Source organism: Lissotriton helveticus, chromosome 11 (assembly GCF_964261635.1).
Source record: "Lissotriton helveticus chromosome 11, aLisHel1.1, whole genome shotgun sequence".
NCBI lineage: Eukaryota > Metazoa > Chordata > Amphibia > Caudata > Salamandridae > Lissotriton > Lissotriton helveticus.
In genome coordinates, this window is record NC_136072.1 from 67,081,601 (window position 1) to 67,104,566 (window position 22,966).

Sequence of the window (22,966 nt, forward strand, 5' to 3'; positions counted from 1 at the left end):
ACACATTCACTCATTCACCCATACAATCACTCATACATACAGTCACTCATTATTACAACACTATCATATGCACTCATACACCTAGTCAGTCCTGTGAAGAATCAATCACACTTCGATTTCCTCATCTATACAGTTAAACACAGAACACCATACTTTTCACACATATACTAAAACATACTTACTCTCTTATACAATCACTGATACAAGTACACATTGATATGCACAGAGTCACACACCTCCCAGCCAGCCACACACACACTCAGTCTTCCATACATCCACTCATTCTTCAATATGTAAAACATATTTAAACTTTACAAAAACACAGACACTAGATGATGTCATCAGTGATGTCATTTGAGATGTCATCAGTGATGTCATCAGTGATGTCATTTGAGATGTCATCAGTGATGTCACTGACCATGTCATGAATGATGTAATATGTGACATCATCAGCAGTGGATTGCGGGTGCGCGATATATAGTTAGTACAACTAACTATATATGGAATTTCAATGGTTTTGTGTGAGTAAAATAAGGTTTTTTAAATGCTAATTCCTAACTATATATGGTCTATAACCTATGGTTTTTTCAGTGAATTTTCAAGGTTTTGTAAATGCTAATTCCTAACTATATATGGTCTATAACCTATGGTTTTTTCAGTGAATATATATATATATATATATATATACGCTGAGTCTTGGTGTAAATTTCTATGCTTATTTAATATTCCTTTTTAGACAAAGCCAGCCAACGCGTTTCGTTCTGAAACAGAACTTCTTCAGGGCAAAAAGTAGTGTCAAGCGCGGTCTAGTCCACAAAAGATAGCCTTTATTTCCAACATTCTGAAACACACTCCATGTTACGAGTGGTTAACACATTCCATGGGATTATCCATCATATGAGCATTGTATACGTCAACAAATGCTTACTCAATATAAATTCCTTCTATTATGGCGTGAATCAAACTTAGATTTCAGTTTTGTAATGTTTCAAGGTATGGATAAACTGTTCGAAATCCAAAGCGGAGATTATTTTCACGGTAGTAACCTAATATGTTGGTCAAATACGCCAACACCGCGACGTTCCACAGGTACGAAAAACCCACCGCTACTGCTAACCCCAAAAGTAACCTGTTGCCTGCACTCAATAGAACCTGCTGCCTGCACTCAAAAGTAACCTGCTGCCTGCAATCACAAGTAACCTGCTGCGTGCACTCACAAGTAACCTGCTGCCTGCACTCAAAAGTAACCTGCTGCCTGCACTCAAAAGTAACCTGCTGCCTGCACTCAAAAGTAACCTGCTGCCTGCACTCAAAAGTCCCCTGCTGCCTGCACTCAAAAGTCCCCTGCTGCCTGCAAACACAAGTAACCTGCTGCCTGCAAACACAAGTAACCTGCTGCATGCAAACACAAGTAACCTGCTGCATGCAGTCAAAAGTAACCTGCTGCCTGTACTCACAAGTAGCCTGCTGCCTGCAATCACAAGTAACCTGCTGCCTGCAATCACAATTAACCTGCTCTCACAAGTAACCTGCTGCCTGCACTCAAAAGTAACCTGCTGCCTGCACTCACAAGTGACCTGCTGCCTGCACTCACAAGTGACCTGCCCTCACAAGTAACCTGCTGCCTGCACTCAAAAGTAACCTGCTGCCTGCAATCCCAAGTAACCAGCTGCCTGCAATCACAAGTAACCTGCCATCACAAGTAACCTGCTGCCTGCACTCAAAAGTAACCTGCTGCCTGCAATCACAAGTAACCTGCCATCACAAGTTACCTACTGCCTGCACCCAAAAGTAACTTGCTTGCCTGCACTCAAAAGTAACCTGCTGCCTGCAATCTCAAGTAACCTGCTGCCTGCAAACACAAGTAACCTGCTGCCTGCAAACACAAGTAACCTGCTGCCTGCAATCACAAGTAACCTGCTGCCTGCAAACACAAGTAACCTGCTGCCTTCAATCACTAGTAACCTGCTGCCTGCACTCAAAAGTAACCTGCTGCCTGCACTCAAAAGTAACCTCTGTGCCTCTGCTCACAAGACATGGGTGCATGCTCAGCCTTACAGCCCCCCAATGCCCCCACAGTCCCCTCTCCCTACCCCGGTACTCACAGGCCACTCTCTGGATGACCCAGTAGCAGACGCCCGCCTCGGCCAGGCTCAGCAGGGCGGCCACCAGCGGGGTGTACCGGGGATCGAAGAGCAGCCGTGCCCGGTCCGTCCAGGCCCGGCGCAGGGCGTCCCGCAGCGGGGCCAGGCGGGGTGCGGAGGGGCCATGCCCGGCTCCTCTCCTCCTGCCCGCTGGAGCCATCTTACTCTGCCCTGCTGCCCGCAGGCTCAGCTGTCCGACCCGTCAGCGCTGCCCGGCGGTGCTGCGCGCACAGGCGTCCGGGCGGGAACACGGCCCGGTAAGGAGGGTTCCGCCCACCTGTCTGCTCCACCCCGATGAAAGGAGGAGCCGTCAGTGTCCGTGTGTGGGGGAAGGGGAGGGGGGTCGGTGTGACGCTCACATGCTTCCGGGCGTAAACAGGGCTCGAGAGCCGAGAGGAGGGTTACGCCCACCAGCCCGCTCCACCCCCGATGAAAGGAGGAGCCGTCAGTGTCAGTGTGTGGGGAGCATTCGGTGCGGCGCGCACAGGCGTCCGGGCGGAAACAGGGGGCGGGACGAGGGTTCCGCCCACCTGTCTGCTCCACCCCGATGAAAGGAGGAGCCGTCAGTGTTTTTATTTATTTATTTAATGCGATTGTATATAGCGCGAACATTACCCGAAGGTGTCAGAGCACTTTACATAAAAGCCAGTTGTGATACATAAGGATTTGGGATTAGATGAGTTACATAAAAGATACACACAGAAAAAATTGCAAATGTACAAGTTGTAAAGTCACTCAAAGAAGACAAACAAATGGATAAACTCTATGGGCCTTATTTATGAAGGCCTTGCGCCGCCGGTACGGCACTTTTAACATAGGAAAAAGTGAAGCACCGGTGGCGCAAGGCTTTCATAAATGAGGTCCCAAGAGTCCGGGCGGAAACAGGGCAGGGGGAGGAGGGTTCCGCCCACCTGTCCGCTCCACTCCAATGAAAGGAGGAGCCGTCAGAGCCCATGTAGTGCTTTAAATGGAAAAAAATAAGTGCAGGTACTCCCCAAAACGAACAGTGGGCGGAGTTTAGGGCGGGGCTAAGGGGGAACAAGGGGTGGGGTTAGCTTTTTGACTATGCCAAGGTTGTATGCACGAAATCTGCATGCATTGTTTGACTGTGGGATGTATCTGTCCATTAGTTATCTCACAAATAACTATATATATGGCACTTACTAATAAGTGTTTATTACTATCCAAATAAACGTATCTTTTTTTTTAGCAACGTTAAAATAAGAAAGTATTGAGGAAAAAACAGCAGTTCTAAATATGCTGTCTTGTTTGCAGTCAGGTCCTTGCTGCAGGTTCATAACTCACTAAGCTATAATGCAGGGATGTTAACTTTTGACCTGCAGGTAACACAAGGCTCTATGCAACAAAAACAGTAATTAACTAAGCTATCTACATAAAACAGCTAATCTGTAATTTACATGTTGCATGCTGTGCTTTCCAGCAGACACATTGATCCTCTATGCAATATTTTATTTATTAATTTATTTGTGTGTTTTGTAAAGCGCGCAGCTACCCCAACGGGTTGTCCCGGCGCTTGTGCTCAAAATGTCAGATCTTGTCCCGAAGGAAGTTTAGCAGAAGAGGAAGGTTTTAAGTGCCTTGCGGAAAGGTAGTTCCTCCTGGATCTTACGGAGGTGAATAGGAAGTTTGTTCCATTCGGAAGAGGCACACACTTTAAAGGTTCTGCCTCCCGAGCGAGCTTTCTTAAATCTAGGAATGGTAAGCAGAGATTTCAAGTTTGACCGAAGGTTTCTAACATTGCTATAGGGGAGGAGACAGGATGAAAGGTAGGCAGAGCCATGTCCTTTTATTGCCCGGTGGGCCAGAGTCAAAGCTTTAAACTCTGGCATTTTGGACTATTTGTAGTCCGTTGCACAAACCCGAGGCAAGTCCGAGATAGAGACCATTGGCGTAGTCCAGGTGAGGTGTAATTAACGCCTGGACGATGATTTTCCTGGTATGGCTGGGAAGATAATTAATGAATTTTTTCATAATTCTGATTTTTGTGAAGCAGGCAGCAGAAACAGCATGAATTTGGTTATGAAAAGAGAGACATGTGTCCCATCTAACCCCAAGGTTTCTTACTGATTCCTTGGGTGAGGGGGCCACGCTCAGATCTACTGGCCACCAGCGGTTCGAATCCAAAGGGGAAGGTTGATGGAAGAAAAGAACCTCAGTTTTTCCTGCATTCAACCTCTGGAAATTGTTGTCCATCCAGCGAGCTATATCGCGGAGGCAATTTTTTAAGGGGTCGAAAGTGGTAATGGAAGGGTCATCATATGGGAACAACAGTTGTATGTCGTCGGCGTAAGAAGTCACCTTTATTCCAGTCTTGGAAATAAGCTCAGCCAGAGGGGAAAAGTAAACATTAAAAAGAAGAGGACTCAAAGACGAGCCCTGGGGAACGCCCCATTTAAGCGGGCGACTGGAGGAGGTGTAAGGTGGAGTAAACACTGCTTGTGTGCGATTGGACAAGAAGGAAGACACCCAGTTAAGAGCCCTACCCTGAATGCCTATTGACCGAAGACGGTCCAACAGGACAGGGTGGGAGACGGTGTCGAATGCTGCGGAAAGATCCAGCAGCACCAACACCGCTCTTGATCCCCTGTCCAGCGTCCAACGTACGGAGTCGGCCATCTCTATCAGTGCCAACTCGGTACTGTACCCGGGTCTGAACCCATGTTGGGAGTTTTGAAATAATCCATGAGTTTCTATAAAACCGGCCAATTGCTGATGCACCAGTTTTTCGAGGATCTTGGCCGGGGCAGGGAGTAGGGAAATAGGCCTATAATTAGCCGGGTTATCGGGATCGGCACAGGCCTTTTTAAGAATGGGAACCAGTCTGACGTGTTTCCAAGAATCTGGATATACACCGGTCCTAAGGGAGTCGTTCCAGATGCCATTAAGAATAGGATTGAGAAGTGGGGCAAGAGCTTTATATTGCTTGGCCGGCCAGGGATCACAGGGTGATCCTGACTTACATTTCAAAAGCTCTGAAAGAGAGCGGTCCTCCGTAATCTCCTCGAAGTCTGAAAAAACTAAAGCTGGAACGTGGAGGACAGATGATTTATCCCCGATATCATGGCTATCAGTGTTGGAAAAAGACTCATATATAGACGCTATTTTCTCCTCAAAGTAGTCGGAGAGTCGGGTGCAGAGAGATTGCAACACTGGGAGTTGGCAGTGAAGGGCCTGGGGGTCAGTGGAGGTTTTTACAGTGTTGAAAATCTCCCTAGAGGAGCCTTTCGCTTTATTAATTTTCTCGGCAAGATAGCACCGTTTGTGATTTATGATCTTTTTCCTGTAGTCCTTGAGGGCAGCTCTGTATTTGGATTTACTATCCTTAGAATAAGAGTGTCTCCAACGGCGTTCCAAGAGTTTACACGCCGATTTACATTTACGAAGTTCGTCCGAGTACCAGGGTGCTGCAAGGGCTGATCGGTAGGTTTTTATAGGCCGAAGGGGAGCAAGGGAATCAATAGCCGTGATGACCCAGGTATTTAGGTTAGCTAAACGCGAATCCAAATCTAGGGCATCTGATGGAGCAGCGGACGGAAGATGAGCTGCAATGCTATCCAGGGAGATCTTGCTCCAGTTTCTACCGACCTCCTTGGCCAGTATCCTTAGTCTATCCTGTTGGTGCGTATAGATAGAGAAAGGGATAAGGTAATGATCAGACCAAACTACCGGGCTGGGCTCGCTGACCGTGATATCCGCGAGATTGGAACAAATGAGGTCCAGCATATGACCCGCCTTGTGAGTAGGAGAGGAGATCAACTGATTTAGTCCACAATCGGACAGAGTAGATATAAAGTTAATGCTAGTTATGTCTGAACTGTCCTCCGCATGAAGATTAAAATCCCCAAGCAAAGTAAAATTTGCATAACGGGAACTGGCCTGAAGCACAAAGTCCAGCAAAGAGGGCAGTTGAGACGTACTATTTGGAGGACGATAATCTAGCAGGCCAGAGCACGCAAAATTGGGGGTAAATTTTATGCAGAAGGGCAGGGCCACAATAGATTCTATTTGGTTGTAAGGGAAGGATCAGATCGTCCATTGCGATCTATAAATGATGGCAACTCCTCCTCCATGGTTCTTACTCTTCCGATTGGCACACAAAATACTATAGCCTGAAGGAATAGCTAAAGATAAGGCTGGATTAGTGTTGTCTCCTAGCCAAGTTTCCGTTAAAAAGAGAAGATCCCATTTTTTGTCAATAAGAGTCTGGAAGATGTCTAATGAATGTTTTACAAGGGAGCGGCAATTAATAAGTCCCGCCTTGAGTGTTAAGGCCTTTTGGATGGTAAGGGGTGAGGCAGGTGAAATAAAAACTGGGCAGTGATCCACCAGCTTACCTCCATCAAGTATGGGGCCACAAGCATTGCAGGGGTAGGACTTAATGTCAAGGTCCGATGGAATGGAGTGTAGATAGGCACACTCCTTACTCCTTAAGGAGAGCAAATACTGTCTATTGTAGGAAATGCAGTCCGTGGGACCAAAACTGGCAGCGTCACTGGCCCTGGCCGCGGAAAGGTCGCGGACAGGCGCAGACGGGCTTGCCTTTGGCGCGCCCGCCTCACGGTCGGTTAGGGGCGGGCATATGAAGCGGAAGAGGGTGGGAGGGGCCAGGCAACTGAAGCGCTACCGTTCCAATTCCCCCAGGTGGCGGCTATTGCTGGAACAGAACCCCGTAGCAGCACCCTGATCGGCTGCGGGGGGGCCAGCAGTGAGCTAGAAACACCGGCTCTCCGGCGAGTGCAGGGAAGGTAATGTGCAGGCAATTTTTAAAATAAAGCAAGAGTTAATAAAACACAAGCCGCAGATTCAAACTTATTTTAAAAATCCTCTTCAACTCCCGGCTTTCCGCCTCAGGAGGGAAGTAATGAGCAGTATGCGGCACGGTGAAAATAGTCCCTTTTAAGCACGTCAGAGGGCGGGAGGGGCCAGGCAACTGAAGCGCTACCGTTCCAATTCCCCCAGGTGGCGGCTATTGCTGGAACAGAACCCCGTAGCAGCACCCAGATCGGCTGCAGGGGGGCCAGCAGTGAGCTAGAAACACCGGCTCTCCGGCAAGTGCAGGGAAGGTAATGTGCAGGCAATTTTTAAAATAAAGCAAGAGTTAATAAAACACAAGCCGCAGATTCAAACTTATTTAAGAAATCCTCTTCAACTCCCGGCTTTCTGCCTCAGGAGGGAAGTAATGAGCAGTATTTTGATGAGTTGAACCTTTGATTAGCAAGTGCACTAACCTCCAGAGTTATCCACTTTATTGTTACTTATGCTGCCCCAAGCTCACTTACCTATGCTTATTGGGTCTCATGATTGGTGAAGGCGCAACTGCAAAAAGCGAAGAATTCATCAGGCAGTCTTTTCGTTCACGCCACTAGTGAGTTTTTCTGTCAAACCTGGAAACCAGAGTTGCTATCAAAGAGGCATAGTTTGTAGAACTTTTGTGAGCCGCATATTTTCTCTCTCTGCCACTGGATGAGAAATGCAGACACACAGACAATAGCGATATTGCTGTTGGTGGCTCAGCCTTTCAACATTCCGTTTTATGTGGTTGAAAGGAGTGGTGGAAGGAGTAAACACGCTGCTGATGTGATATCAGAAAGAATAAAGTATCTACTGGGCTGATCTAGCTGCACTATGTGTAATAAAAATACACACCATTATCTCACTTGTGTTAATTCAGCTAATAATTGATATTCTATGTCTTATATACTTACTATAATAAATGTCAAATGCATTCTTGCATGTGCAATTGTCGATGAAATAAATATTAAAAAGAACTTTAAATAGTGTTCATCCGCGACCCAGTAGGACCCTAGCTAGGCTGATAGCTCCTCGTACACAGACGCATTACATACACACTATTCACGACAAAGAGGGGTCCCTGGTTATCGGCCAAGAAGCAGTATTACACGCCTTCACTGACTTCTACACGTCCTTCTACACTTCCAAGCAACCTAGTGCCCCTGCCTCCCTGGAAGGTTTTCTGGATTCTATCGCCCTAGTTTGGTTTAATGATCACCACAGACAATACATGGACCTCCCTGTAACCGTCCAAGATATCGTTCAGGTAATCAAGAGCATGCCGGCCAACAAAGCCCCTGGCCCTGATGGCCTGACAACGACCTTTTACAAAACGTATGCAGAGGAACTGGCGCCGAAACTGCACTCTGTGTTCGTCGAGGCCCTTGAATTGAACTCCCTTCCAGACTCAATGCGTGAAGCCTTAATTATTACGCTATTGAAGCCTGACAAAGACGAACTGTTCCTGGACTCCTATCGGCCCCTCTCCCTGATTAATGTGGATGCTAAGATTTATGCCAAGGTCATTGCAGACAAACTACAGCCGATGTTGCCAATCATCGCACTCCCTGACCAGTCCGGGTTTATCCCTGGCCGTGCCACGTCGCACAACCTCAGGACCATCTTCTCTATCCTACATTACTTACACCCCTCTGTTCAGGCTGCGGTGGTGTTCCTTGACGCCACCAAAGCGTTTGACTCCTTGGAGTGGCCTTACTTGTTCAGAATTTTGGAAAGGATGGGATTCAGTCGTAATTTCATAAACCTAATCAAGCTACTGTATGACACGCCTAGGGCTAGAGTGAGCGTGAATGGCCTCGTGTCTGAACCCTTTGCTGTCTCTAGAGGAACCAGACAGGGGTGCCCACTGTCTCCTCTCCGTTTTGCTATTGCAATGGAGCCGCTTGCGGCCAGAATACGGCAACACCACACTGCGAGGGGGATCGGGTTCAGCTCCCGTAGTCTACTGATTTCGTTATATGCAGACGATGTCACCCTGTATGTCGTCGACCCCACGGATAACATGAACCCATTGCTCCGCGAATTCGTGCGGTTTGAGGCCCTGGCAGGAGTATCCATAAATTGGTCTAAATCTGTTGCGTTCCCTCTAACTGATGGGACCGGTCCACCGTCGCCCGACTACCCCCTGCGTTGGGAAACTGACGCTGTTAAATATCTGGGAATCTGGGTCAGTCGGGATATGCAGGAGTTGTGGTCTCTTAACTTTGGCAGAGCGGTGGACTGGCTGGAAAGGAAGATCGAGGTCTGGAACAAGTTACCCCTGTCCCTGGTTGCGAGGATAGCGCTGGCGAAAATGGTGGTTCTCCCCAAATTCCTGTATCTGTTCGTCAATGTTCCGCTACCCATGACGGCACACTTTCACGCGCGCGTCCGCTCTCTGCTACTGAATCTAGTGTGGGCCGGGGGACAGGCGAGGGTTTCCTGGGACCTGCTCACGCTCCCGCTACGGCAGGGTGGCCTTGGGGCTCCCAATTTGAAGTTATATTCCCTATGCGCGCAGGCGCAATTTCTGCATTTCTGGGTCTTCCCCACCCCTTACCAACCGCATGTGGCGGTGGAGCTAGCCGTTGTTGCCCCGTCGCCGCTACGCGTGGCGCTCTATGGTAACGTCTCGCGCCCTTCGAAAGACGTTGACACTGTAGGGATGATTCGCTGGTCCTGGCGCGAATTGCAAAATAGAGCGAGACTCTCCTTGCTTTATGCGCCAGCTATCCCCCTACGGGGTAACCCGATGTTACCTTGCTTGTGTGCCAGGGGTGACACCCTCACAATCCGTGGGAAGCGACTGCATACCTTCGCTGATATATATCCTAATGGCACTTTTGGGGAGTTGGGCACTCGTGAGGACGGCCAGCCTGACTCCTTTGCTGACGCGCTACTATACCATTCCCTTAGGGAATCTTGTAGGAAGTTGGGGCCCCAATTCCCAGAGGAGCCGCCGACCCTAGAAGCCCTTCAAAATCTGCTTTCGAGACCCTCCCCCAAAAAACTAGTGTCCAGACTATACAATTGCATGCAAGAGTAGGCCCCAATAACTGTATCAATGGCCAAGCAAGCTTGGGCTGCTGATCTGGCCGACCCTTTGACGGACGAGGTGTGGGAATACTGCTGTAAGCAACTCACGGCGTTGTCACCGAATTATCGATTACGGCTCATCCACTTTAAATTTTTACACCGGTACTATCGCACGCCGGTGCTGCTGCACCGCATTGGCATCCGAACGGATGCATCTTGCTGGAAATGTGGCGGGGAGGATGCGTCCTTCCTTCATTTGGCATGGAGCTGCCCTAAACTGGATGAGTACTGGTCGGACGTCTTCACTGCCATTAACCAAATCCTACACAGGACTGACGCACCATCTCCGCTTCTGGGCTTGCTGGGATATGTCAAGGACACAGAACCCTGTGATAGAAAACTACATGCATTACTCCTCTTCTACGCCAAACGACAAATATCATTACACTGGGGCCGGAAAGTTCTACCCTCGTTCACAGCGTGGGTTAGAGATGTGACGTATGGTCAAGCACAGCTAACTCATTATTGGGAAACGATGCCCACCGCTTCCAGACCTAACGATATTTGGGAACCCTTCCTACAATGGACTAGGGAGCGTACGGGCTCGGACGCTTCTGGCAGTTCACCTGACGTGGGTGTTTCAGATGATATGGGATGAAAGATTTGAAAATGTGTGCGTGTTGTTGCTGGTCTGGTGTCCCCTGCCGGTGCAGGTTTACTTTGGAGCTGAGGTACGTCTTAAAGCTGATGTCCTAGGGGTTCCTCAGTGTTGTATTGCCTAGACACCTCCACCACCCCTGAGGCCACACGACCCTGAGGCTCACCCTACTTCTCCTTCCCCCTCCCCCCCTCCTCCTCCCCCCCCCTCCTATCCCCGCGGAGGAGACCTGGCGGCCGCCACGCCACAGCCCCGGCCACTGGTTGATATTCTTTAACAGTTACCCAGCGCAGGAGCGCACAGCCCTATGTGTGAGTGGGGTGATGTGTGATTGGTATTACATAACTGCACCGATGTTTGTTGTTCTTTTTTGTCTTTTTTTCTTTTTCTCTTTGTTTGTTGGGGTAGGTTGGGTGAAAACAGTGTCCGTAGACATATCCTTTCAATCTGCCGTTGCAGCAGGTTATGTCCTGTTGCTCGCTACAGGGTTCTGAGGCAGCCTTGAAACCTTGAGATCCATCTGGTTGTCTACGGCGCTGCAAAAATGTACGACCACTTACCATGCTAATGTTGCACTGCTCGTGTACATGACCTTACTGTATCATATGCTTCTCCTTGAAGTTACGCAGCCCGCTGGGTTGTGTCCCTCCAAATGCTTTGCTGCTTGACATGTGATGTTGACTTCATAGCGGCCTGCCTCCGGGTTGTTGGCGTGACGCAGTGTAACCTTTATCTTTTTTTGTTTGGAATAATAAATGTCTTACACAAAAAAAAAAAAATTGTGTTCATCCGCTGCTCACGCTATGATTCAGGTGCTATTTCTTTTACGATATGGCGCCGTGAACGCTGGCCACGTCACAGCACTTTTTTAACCTTTCCCCGCCTCCTCCATCTTGTTTCTTCTCCCCTCCACCTCTCCCCATCCTGTTTCTTCTACCCCCCCTCCCACTGCCATTCCTTGCATGTTTCTTCTGGCCGCTTCATAAATCTTTTTTTGTAACTGTCCCATTACAAGACCTATTAGCTTTGCCAATGCTTGTCTTACTTCATTCTCCCAATTTAGTTAATTAGTTTTTTTGTCAACTCCATAACCCCTTTATCTTCGCTGTTAACCCGTTGAACACTCCAATTTCCTTCAGGGTGGTAGGCAGATTTACCCACTTCTGCTCATGTACTGTTAGAAGTACAAAATGCCTCCACTGTAACTTACTATGACTTTCAGTAAACCTTCCTTTCTGCATACTGCATCCACAAAGTTCACCTCCGCAAATATTTCCCATTTACTTCGATTTTGTAATCCGTAAATAAAAGTAGTACTTTTTAAACGGAACCACCAGTGCTTGCAAACGGTTTGAAATAAAGTTTGTAATGTGAAAGCTTTTCAAAGAAATGAGGATAGTTCATGTGTCAAACCTCAAGGTCTGAATACTAATGAGGCCATTGCATAACAGATTTTTCGATAATCTAACTAAACCGCATTCATTTTATCAACCGCCTAAGGATGACATGCTGCTTCAGCCTGCCTTAAATTGAACCGGTAGCCTACAGTCCACTGAGCCATCTGTCCAGTACACAAGTCTCTCCTGGAACATTTGTACTCCTGAGTTCGGGCCAGAGCTGACAACGTCTGTACTGGGGAACCAGGTGCCAATCCCCACATTTTTGATTGGACTTAAGGTCTGTCCAAGGTCGATAAAATAAGAACCAGCGAGTGTGGTAACAAGATCCCTTCCCATCTAAACATGCAAGAAAGCAATTCAGATGTGTGGCGACTGTAAAAGCATTCCTGTGTGTCCTGAATAGTGCCTCCCACCGCCACCCATTAGATTTTACAGCCCCCTCTTAGCCCCACTGTGAAAGACCTATGGATAAGCAAATGACTCTGCTGGCAGACCCCTGCTCTGATGACTTACAATCTAGAGCAAAATAGGGCAACCCGATAATCCCCTAGGGACTGGGTATGATGACTTACAAAGCAGCTCACGCTGGGTCCTGGTGACGAGCTCCATTGATTGATTCCGTACAGTGCTTGAAAGGTGCTGCTGTAGTGTAACTTGAGGGATAAAGGGAGTGCGCTGCCTCGGTTAAAGTCAGGTCCCCATGAGTACCGGTACTCTCTTCATTCTAGAAAAAGTGCCGGTACTCAAGGGGAGAAAATAACGAAGTGCCGGTACTCAGTACCGGTGAGTACAGGCCCATTTAAAGCTCTGTGCCCATGGGTGTGGGGGGTCGGTGCGGCTCTCACAGGCTTCCGTGCGGAAACAGGGCAGGGGGAGGAGAGTTCCGCCCACCTGTCCGCTCCACTCCAATGAAAGGAGGAGCCATCAGTGTCCATGTGTGGGATGGTCGGTGCGGCACTCACAGACGTCTGTGCGGAAACAGGGCAGGGCGAGGAGGGTTCCGCCCACCTGTCCGCTCCACCCCGATGAAAGGAGGAGCCGCCAGGGTCCGGTCTCCGGGTGTGTGGGGGGGTCGATGCAGCGCTCACAGGTGTCTGTGCTAGGGTGACCAGATTTCTAGAACCAACAAGCATTTGCAATGCAATAGGTCTTGCATTTCCGCGAGTTTGAGCTATTCGCATTGTAAATGACAATGTCTTTTATTTATGTTTTGGTTTTTTAAAACAAATAAAAGGCATTGACATTTGCAATGCTAATAGCTTAAACTCTCGCAAATGCAAGACCTATTGCATTGCAAATGCTTGTTACAACTGCAGCAGAAGCTAGCTTCAGCCTATGTACCAATAGTGTGGAGCATTCCTCGTTGTTAATACGCGGAAAAAGCACCTTTCACCAGTCACTTTATCCACTCATTGCTACTGACGGACATTTGGAGTATTCGACAAAGAAACGCAAAACGCCGGCCTAAGCTAGAGAATGCACCTGCGGCAGCAGCAGTACATTTCCACTGATAACACTTAGCCTGGATTTTAGTTTGTTTCTTTTAATCTGCCCGAGGCAACTCTGTTTCTGGACAAACCAGCTCGCGCTCTCCTCCCCCGCCGTTCCCTTCCCCTCCTCTCTCTCTCCCCATCGCCCGCGCCTGTAAAACGAGCTCCCCGTCACAGGATTGTGCGGAAGAAAGCGCGAAAAAAAAAAAAACGAGAAAGATACCAGCAGAACCCTCCGGTGTTAGAGAGTCGCGGATGCAGCTAATGACAATATCGAACAAAGGTGCTGCCACGCCTCGCAGTTTTTCCCCAAAAAGTTACTATTGCTCGGAGTCGGGTTATAGAAAGACGCAAACCTTGGAGAACCCGACTCCGAGCAATAGTAACTTTTTGGGCACTTCATGGTAAGATTTTATTTGTGCTTTTGTATCTTCTGCACTATAGAACGTATCGCCTAAAATTGCCTCCTTCTCACCATCACCCCGGCCCCCATACACTGCCTGAGTAAATTAAGCGAGCTCCACAATGTCAGGTTCGCGCTCATCCAACCCTCTTAACAAGCATTTGCAATGCAATAGGTCTCGCAGTTGTGAGAGTTTGAGCGATTGGCATTGAAAATGGCAATGCCTTTTATTTATATGTTGGGGGTTCCGGAATTGAATAATCAAGTAGAAGAGAGTTTTTGGTCACTGAAAAACAAAGTCTCACATTGGTTAAATGTACAGAGGCCATTATCACACCATATAAAAAGCAAAATATTAATGGTTCGTAGGGTTCCATGGATAGGCCCGACAAGAAAGACAATACCAGGCGATTGTGTGGTGGTCACGTTCGAAGATCCACGTACTGTGTACCACCTGTGCTCCTGGAACCTATGCACGTTTGATGGAAACAATATAATTCAAACTAGACCACTGTCCTACTTTTATCCACCCAAAACGCATCTAGAGGGTGGTGGAAGGTGGACAATGGTTAATCATAGTGCTTCAGGTAGATCATGTGGTGGGATCCTGGGAAATCCAAGCCAATGGATGGGATTGCCAACCTATAACATATTCAGCTGCTTAGAAGCAGTTGATTGACTGAATCCATTTGCGGGAGGTGCCATTAGCACCAAAGTTAGTACACGTAGGCTGAACCCCTCTACTTGGAACGAACCAAGAGAAAGAAATATGGAAGAAAACTTAGAAGTGCACACGGGTGTAGGAAATAAAAAAGATCATAGTGCATATACCAATATTAGAGATCTAGATGTAGTCAATCCACTAACCGGCATTGAAGTAGTGGTGGTAGATTGTGACCAGGGAGAGAGACAACAAGATGTTTTGCCACCAGAATTTAGGAACACAAATAATGCCATTATGCAGGGAGATAGAGGTTGGATGTGCGAAGACACAGTCGTATTGGGAGAGGAACCGATGAGAGATGTTACCAAACATGGAACCCCCAATCTTGGAGCCACCTACTGTTTTAAGTAGCAAGGGTGAGACACTGAAATTAGTCTCATGGAATATAGCCGGTGTCGCCAAGAATTTGAGGGACCCGGAATGGGCAAGGTATATTGATTCCAGTGATTTCTGTCTGCTACAGGAATCTTGGGCGGTAGCTATACCACATAGGGTAGGGTTCAAATCTTTTGGAATTGGTGCTATTCCATCTACAAGGGGAAGGCCCTCAGGTGGTTTAATAACCTGGGTGAAGGTAACCTTGAGGATACAGATTGATGTAGTAGACACAAATTCACCTGACATATTAGCTTTGAAAATCACTACATGTGAAGGGAAAACACTTTACTAATAAATGTCTACAATAGACCTGCCTCTGCATCCAAAGAATCTCCCACTCTAGCTAAACGAGACTCCCTTTTAGGTAGAATAGTTGGAAAAGAGGAATATGTCATTATAGCTGGTGACTTAAATTATAACTACGAACCGGTCCCAGGGCTTAGTGATATTTTTGAAGAAGAGGACCAAGCTAACAATATTCCAACATTGGAGAACAATAAACCTGTCAAATGTACAGTTTTGGCAGTTCAACTAATGAAGTTGTCTGCGGAGCATGGCCTCAGGGCCTGTAATGGGCGGCTCCCGTCTGACACCTCCAAAAAACCAACATTTTCTAGAAACAACTGCAAAAGCAATCTAGACTTTGTAATTGTCTCACTTTCTATTTGGCAGAGTATTATTGATATTGAGGTAGAGGACAGGTTAGAAAGTGATCACTACCCCCTGGGCTTATTGTTAGAAGCTTCTCTGCTCTTGGGGGTTGTGCATGTGCCGACAACTGATGTAAATAGTGGAACGAGTGATGAGATCCTTGTCAGTAATAACAGACGAGCACTTAAATAGTCACACATACTGGAGCATGGCGAGATCCTTGCCGAAATCTACACACTTTTTGCAGGGTCCTTCGGAACTTTTATAGGTTCCCTTACCGATGATGATAACCCTGCTTGTTTTATGTCACTTCACACAATTTTTTTTATAGCTTTGAGAACGTTAGTCACAAAAATGCCAAAGAAAAATCAACAAAAATTACATAATCTGTCCCATAAGTAAGCCATGGTATGACAGATTATGCAGGGAATCTAAGGGGGCTCTTCTGCTCGCGATCAAATCTAAAACCGCGGAAGATGTAAAAATAGCAAGGAAAACTTATAAGCAGGTACAAAATGCCTCAAGAAAGGCTTGGGAGGAAGAAAGCTGGGCGGACTTGTTGGTAGCTGTCAAAACAAAGGATAATGTAGGGTTCTGGAGGTTAGTCGCCAATGGTAACCACGTAGGGAGAGTGGTAAAAGATGTTTACCTTGACGAGCTAAAGTGGGTCAATCACTTCGCAAACCTTTACAAAAAGTATGACACAATTTCAAGAGACTCCGGCGATTATGCCCCGTGGCTTAAACACCCCACAGTCTGCCTGAAATTTACAATAGAAGAAACCGAGGCGGCAATAAACTCGGTAAAAAGTGGTAAAGCGCCAGGGCTAGATAAAATACCAGGGGACCTGTATAAGCACGACCTAAAGGTATGGGCACCGTACATAAATTACCTGTGTAATAAGCTATCCCACAGTCTAGATTTCCCAGAAAGTTGGAGGGGAGCAGAAATTGTTTTAATTTTTAAAAAAGGGGATCGGCTGGACCCTTTTAATTATCGGCCAATTAGCCTGATGGACATTCTCCAGAAAATCTACTTGAGACACATCCTAACTCGTGTTAATGAGTGGTTGGAGGAGAATGCGATCATAACGAAATATCAAGCCGGTTTTTGATGTAAAGTGAGCACAATTGACCAAGTATTCAGATTTTGCTGTCTGTACTGGAAATATGTACACATTAAGAAGGGCCACTTATACGTTGCTTTCGTTGATCTGAGAGCAGCGTTCGACCTAGTGCCACAAGACCTTCTATGGAGAACATTGAGTGAAGCAGGGTTTCCTAGCAGTTTGTTGGTACAGATAATTGAGCTGCATGCTGGGAACTTCGCAAAAGCGCGATGGGGTCCAAATGGGGAATTAACCCAGAAAATACCTATCGAGCGTGGCGTTCGCCAAGGCTGCATATTGGCCCCCACACTTTTCTCCCTTTTCGTGAATGACATCCCTGCACATCTAGATGGATGTAAAAATGAGTCACCAAAACTGAATGGAGAAAACGTAACTTCATTACTATTCGCAGACGACACCATCCTAATTTCTCAAACTAAGAAAGGTCTTCAGGCACTGCTTAATTCCTTTAGCGATTATTGCAGCAAGAAGGGATTGGAAATTAATGGGAAAAAAACAAAATGTATGGCCCTAAATCCATCCAAACCAGATAAAGGCTATCTAATTCTGAATGGTGAGAAATTGGAATTGGTTCAAAACTTCTCATATTTAGGGGTCATGTTAGATTCTAACTTCTCATGGCGGCCCCAAATTGAAAAAAGCAAGTTGATATTTGCACAGAATGTAAAGCCTATCCTTAGGAAGCAAAGCTTGAGTACTAGGAAAGCTGTGTCACCGGTAGTGGAGTTATTTAAATTTAAAGTCCAACCAGCAGCCCTTTATGGTGCTGAAATTTGGGGGCCCATGTCAAAGGGCACATTTATTGTTATGGATAATAACTTTATGAGAAGTTTGGTAAGGGCTCCAAGAGGTACTCCTTTGGTGCCACTTCAGCTGGATTTAAATGTTAAAAGGACAGATCACTACACTATCGTCCGGCCACTAATGCTATGGGTAAGGCTTTGGCAGATACCTGAATTGCACGATTATAGGGAAGGTCTAAAAGAGATTCTGGGGTTGGATAAACTGAACACCAATCCTTGGCTAAAACATGTTAAAATCTGGTTTACCAAAATAGGTTTAAATCATTTTTGGGAGAATCCGGAAGGTTTACCGCCAAATTAAAAATTGGTTGTAAAAAGGGCTTTTTGGAGTTTTGTGTCTAACTTAATAACAAATGTGAATAATGCTGGGACTCTAGTGACCAACTTTCTAAGCTTCAAGGATGAGCCTTTTTTTTAGGCCTTCCTTGACGAAATTGAGCCTCCACTTGCCAAAACCCTTTTTATGAAATTAAGATATGGCAACCTTTTGACCAAAACAACCTTGGTGCGCTGGTCTAGGGGGACCAATGGTTTAACACCAGTGGCAGATGAAACCTGCAACATGTGCGAGGGCAATCAGAAGGAAGATGACCCTCATATCCTTTTCTTCTGTACAGCTTATGCACTGGCCAGAAGAAAATGGATTAAGCCTCTATGTGTACATCTAGGAATAAGATCTTGTAATCAGGCACTAAGAATGATCAAAACAGACACAACCCAAATAATAGTATTCAGTGTTAGCCGATTTCTGTATTCGATTTATTTCTTGCGCAGGAAAAAAGGCCTAAAGTTGTAATGCCAAAGAGACGAGTTTACATGACCCAATGTGTTTTTATCAAGCACTAAATGGGCTATTGGTATTTTATTGAGTTCAGAAATAGTTTTATTGGGATTTTTTTTTAGATTATAATCGTATTACCTGTTCCAAATGTAATCAAAAATTGTGACTTGATGTATTTTATAATGAATTGTGTTGTGATTCTTTTATGGCAATCTAGCTGAAATAAAGATAAAATAAATAAAATATGTTGGTTTTTAAAACATAAATAAAAGGCATTGTCATTTACAATGCCAATAGCTTAAACTCTCGCAAATGCGAGACCTATTGCATTGCAAATGCTTGTCTCTTCTTGTAACCTCCCATGAGAACACCCCGTTACATGTGTTATTACTCCCTAGGTTTTAATTACAGCCTCAAGGCACTATTTTCCTAAAAGGGTTTAGGCAAGACACACACTTGGTCCTAAGCCAGGCTGGCCATGGTTACTTATCTCACTAGAACATCTCACATTTATGTGAGACGTCTATAAATTTACCTTCATCAGCTCCATAGAGTGCAACCTAATCCGAAATTAATGTAATAATTATTTTGTCACATTTTGATTTGATTTGATTTTGATTTGATTCAGATTTGTAAAGCGCGTAGCTACCCAAGGGCGTCCCAGCGCTGATACTCGGCATGCTTGATCCAGAGAAGGGGTAAGTTATGGGAAAAGCCAGGTTTTCAGTAGCCTGCGGAATACCAGTAGGTTGGTTTCCCTTCGGATGGGGAGCGGAAGGGCATTCCATAGCTTAGGGGCATTGTATGAAAAGAGGCGTCCCCCTGAGCGTACTTTTCTTATTCTGGGGACAGTGGCCAAGGAGAGGGAGTCTGATCTCAGCTGTCTATTGGATTTATGGGGTTTGATGAGGGGTCTCAGAATGGGGGGGCCTCTGCCATGAAGTATTTTGTGTGAGATACAGAGGGTTTTGAAGGTAATCCTTCCTTGAATTGGGAGCCAGTGTAATGATTTGAGGGCAGGTTTGGCGGAGCATCTGGGCTTTGTCCCAGTGAGGAGCCTTGCGGCGGCATTCTGGGCACATTGTAGTCTGTTGATGACCGATATTGGGGCACCCAGGTACAGGGCGTTTCCGTAGTCCAGTCTTGAGATAATAAGGCCCTGCATTAGCAGTTTTCTGGACTGGAAGGGAATTATGGGGGAGGATTTTCCGTGCTGTCCGTATCAGGCCGAAGCATGTACCGGCGGTTTTTCTTGCTTGGACTTTAAAGTTGAGGTCTTGGTCCATCCAGATGCCAAGGCTCTTAATTTCCCTTTTGGGGGTGGGGGGAGACCCAATACAGGGTGGCCATGAGAGAGAGGGGGGAAGTTTGCGTGGGTCGCCAAGTAGAAGGATCTCTGACTTCTCTCCGTTGAGTTTAAGGCGAGAGTCGCACATCCATTTTGAAATGTTCTGGAGGCAAGTGGCCAGGTTATCCAGACATTTAGTCGACTGGTTTATGGAGACGACCAGTTGGGTGTTGTCAGCATACATGACTACCTTTATGCCAAAAGGTGTCACGATATCTTCTAGGGGGGACATGTATACGTTAAAAAGTGTGGGGCTCAAGGAGGAGCCTTGGGGGACCCCACACTGAAGGGGGAGAACTCTGGAGTTGACAGAACCGTCGGCCACCTCGAAGGTTCTGTATTCTAAAAAGGACTTGAGCCAGGTCAGGGCGGTCCCAGAAATTCCTGCCATGTTAAGACGGTGGATAAGGATGGCGTGGTCCACCGCGTCGAAAGCGGCGCTCAGGTCCAGGAGGATCACTGCCACTGATCCTCCTGCATCTAGGATGGTTCTTGCTTCTTCGATCTCGGCCAGGAGAGCGGTGTCCGTGCCCTGTCCTGGTCTGAACCCTGTCTGGGAATGACGGAGAAGGTTGTTGGATTCAAGGAAGGTGGAGAGTTGGTGATTTATGATCTTTTCAGCCACTTTGCTAATGCCCGGGAGGAGTGAGATTGGTCTGAAGTTAGTCAGATCAGCGGGGTCGAGGTGAGGTTTTTTGAGTAGCGCGCGAACTGTTGCTTTTTTCCAGTTGGTGGGGACACTGCCTTGGGTGAGAGAAGCATTAAGTAGTTTGGTAAGGGGGGAAGACACCGTGGAGGCAACCAGTTTTAACTTGTTCATGGGGGCTGGATCTGAGGGGCTCCACTCTTCACAGAATTTAGAGTGGCCAGAAACAGCTCCGTGGATACCGGGGAGAAAGCATTAAGGTGAGGGATATCAGGGCAAGTAGAAGGGGGCTGTGAGTCTAAGAGTGTGCTATGGGTGGGGAGTGTTTTTAGGATAGTGTTAATTTTGGAAGAGAAGAACTCGGCTAACTGATTACATCTGAAGCCTGACGGATCCACTCTGGGCTGTAGTTCCGGGGCTTTTGTCAGCAGGCGGACAATGCGGTATGTTTCTTTAGAGGAATTTGCTGCTGCTAGTATTTTTCTTTCGAAAAAGGCCGCTAGAGTGTTTTTATGCAGGTTTTATAGTCCTTCATAGCTGACCTATATTCACCTTTACTCTTTGTAGCCCAGTCCTTTCTCCAGAGGCGTTCGATCTTTTTGCTTTTCTTTCTTAATTCGCGCAGCTCGGGTGTGAACCAGGGTGATTTAAAAGTTCCCTTCTTGCAAGGGAGTGGCTTATTGGGGAGGACTGAGTCGAGGGATTGTTCGATCCAGGCTCGGAGTTGGAGATCCGCCAGGGATGGATCTGAGTCGATATCAGGAACAGTGGTTGCCAATTCAAGTGACCAGGCTGCCGTATCTAATTTTGACGAGGGGCGGGATGGCGCCTGGGGGGGGGTCTGTCAGGGGCTTCGATGGAGATTTGAAGCTTAAAGGGGATTAGGTGGTGGTCCGACCAGGGCATAGGGATGGGGTCACCTACTACTAATTCGGGGATGTTCGTAAAGATGGGGTCCAACAGATGGCTCTTGGAATGGGTAGGCTACTACTTGTATATATGGACATAGCTATTTAAATATACCCGTAGTACTGTCTTGCATGCAATGCATTATGGTAGGGTGGATTTTCCATATCTTTTGCCGCGCGCAGTACCATATGTGACCAAAAGATGGCTACAGTGCTGGTGCCTTGCTCACTGGGGACCTCTAGGAGCCGCTTGAGGTACTGCATCCCGACATGCAGTGCTGGTGCCTTGCTCACTAGGGACCTCTAGGAGCAGCTTGAGGTACTGCACTGAGACATGCAGTGCTGGTGCCTTGCTCACTAGGGACCTCTAGGAGCAGCTTGAGGTACTGCATCCCGACATGCAGTGCTGGTGCCTAGCTCACTAGGGACCTCTAGGATCAACTTGCAACACTGCACCTAGACATGCAGGCTGGTGCCTTGCTCACTAGGGACCTCTAGAAGCAGCGTGTGGTACTGCACTGAGACATGCAGTGCTGGTGCCTTGCTCACTAGGGTCCTCTAGGAGCAGCGTGTGGTACTGCACTGAGACATGCAGTGCTGGTGCCTTGCTCACTAGGGTCCTCTAGGAGCAGCTTGCGGTACTGCATCTCGACATGCAGTGCTGGTGCCTTGCTCACTAGGGACCTCTAGGAGCAGCTTGCAGTACTGCACCTAGACATGCAGTGCTGGTGCCTTGCTCACTAGGGTCCTCTAGGAGCAGCGTGTGGTACTGCACTGAGACATGCAGTGCTGGTGCCTTGCTCACTAGGGTCCTCTAGGAGCAGCGTGTGGTACTGCAATGAGACATGCAGTGCTGGTGCCTTGCTTACTAGGGTCCTCTAGGAGCAGCGTGTGGTACTGCACTGAGACATGCAGTGCTGGTGCCTTGCTCACTAGGGTCCTCTAGGAGCAGCGTGTGGTACTGCAATGAGACATGCAGTGCTGGTGCCTTGCTTACTAGGGTCCTCTAGGAGCAGCGTGTGGTACTGCACTGAGACATGCAGTGCTGGTGCCTTGCTCACTAGGGACCTCTAGAAGCAACTTGCAACACTGCACCTAGACATGCAGTGCTGGTGCCTTGCTCACTAGGGACCTCTAGGAGCAACTTGCAACACTGCACCTAGACATGCAGTGCTGGTACCTTGCTCACTAGGGACCTCTAGGAGCAACTTGCAACACTGCACCTAGACATGCAGTGCTGGTACCTTGCTCACTAGGGACCTCTAGGAGCAACTTGCAACACTGCACCTAGACATGCAGTGCTGGTGCCTTGCTCACTAGGGACCTCTAGGAGCAGCTTGCTGTACTGCAGCTAGACATGCAGTGCCGGTGCCTTGCTCACTAGGGACCTCTAGGAGCAGCGCTGGTGCCTTGCTCACTAGGGACCTTTAGGAGCAGTGCTGGTGCCTTGCTCACTAGGGACCTCTAGGAGCAACTTGCAACACTGCACCTAGACATGCAGTGCTGGTACCTTGCTCACTAGGGACCTCTAGGAGCAACTTGCAACACTGCACCTAGACATGCAGTGCTGGTGCCTTGCTCACTAGGGACCTCTAGGAGCAACTTGCAACACTGCACCTAGACATGCAGTGCTGGTGCCTTGCTCACTAGGGACC

The 22,966-nt window shown here is 47.4% G+C and overlaps 1 protein-coding gene across 1 annotated transcript in view; it reads right to left on the reverse strand.

The window, feature by feature from the left end:
- The window catches only part of ALG3 (ALG3 alpha-1,3- mannosyltransferase), a 39,084-nt gene extending 36,639 nt beyond the window's left edge, over positions 1-2,445 (reverse strand). The window contains exon 1 of the mRNA XM_078668003.1: positions 2,106-2,445. Within this exon, the coding sequence (XP_078524129.1) occupies positions 2,106-2,304 (199 nt within the window). The 5' untranslated portion in view covers positions 2,305-2,445. The remainder of the gene's footprint in view (positions 1-2,105) is intronic.
- Between the last annotated feature and the right edge of the window lie 20,521 nt (positions 2,446-22,966).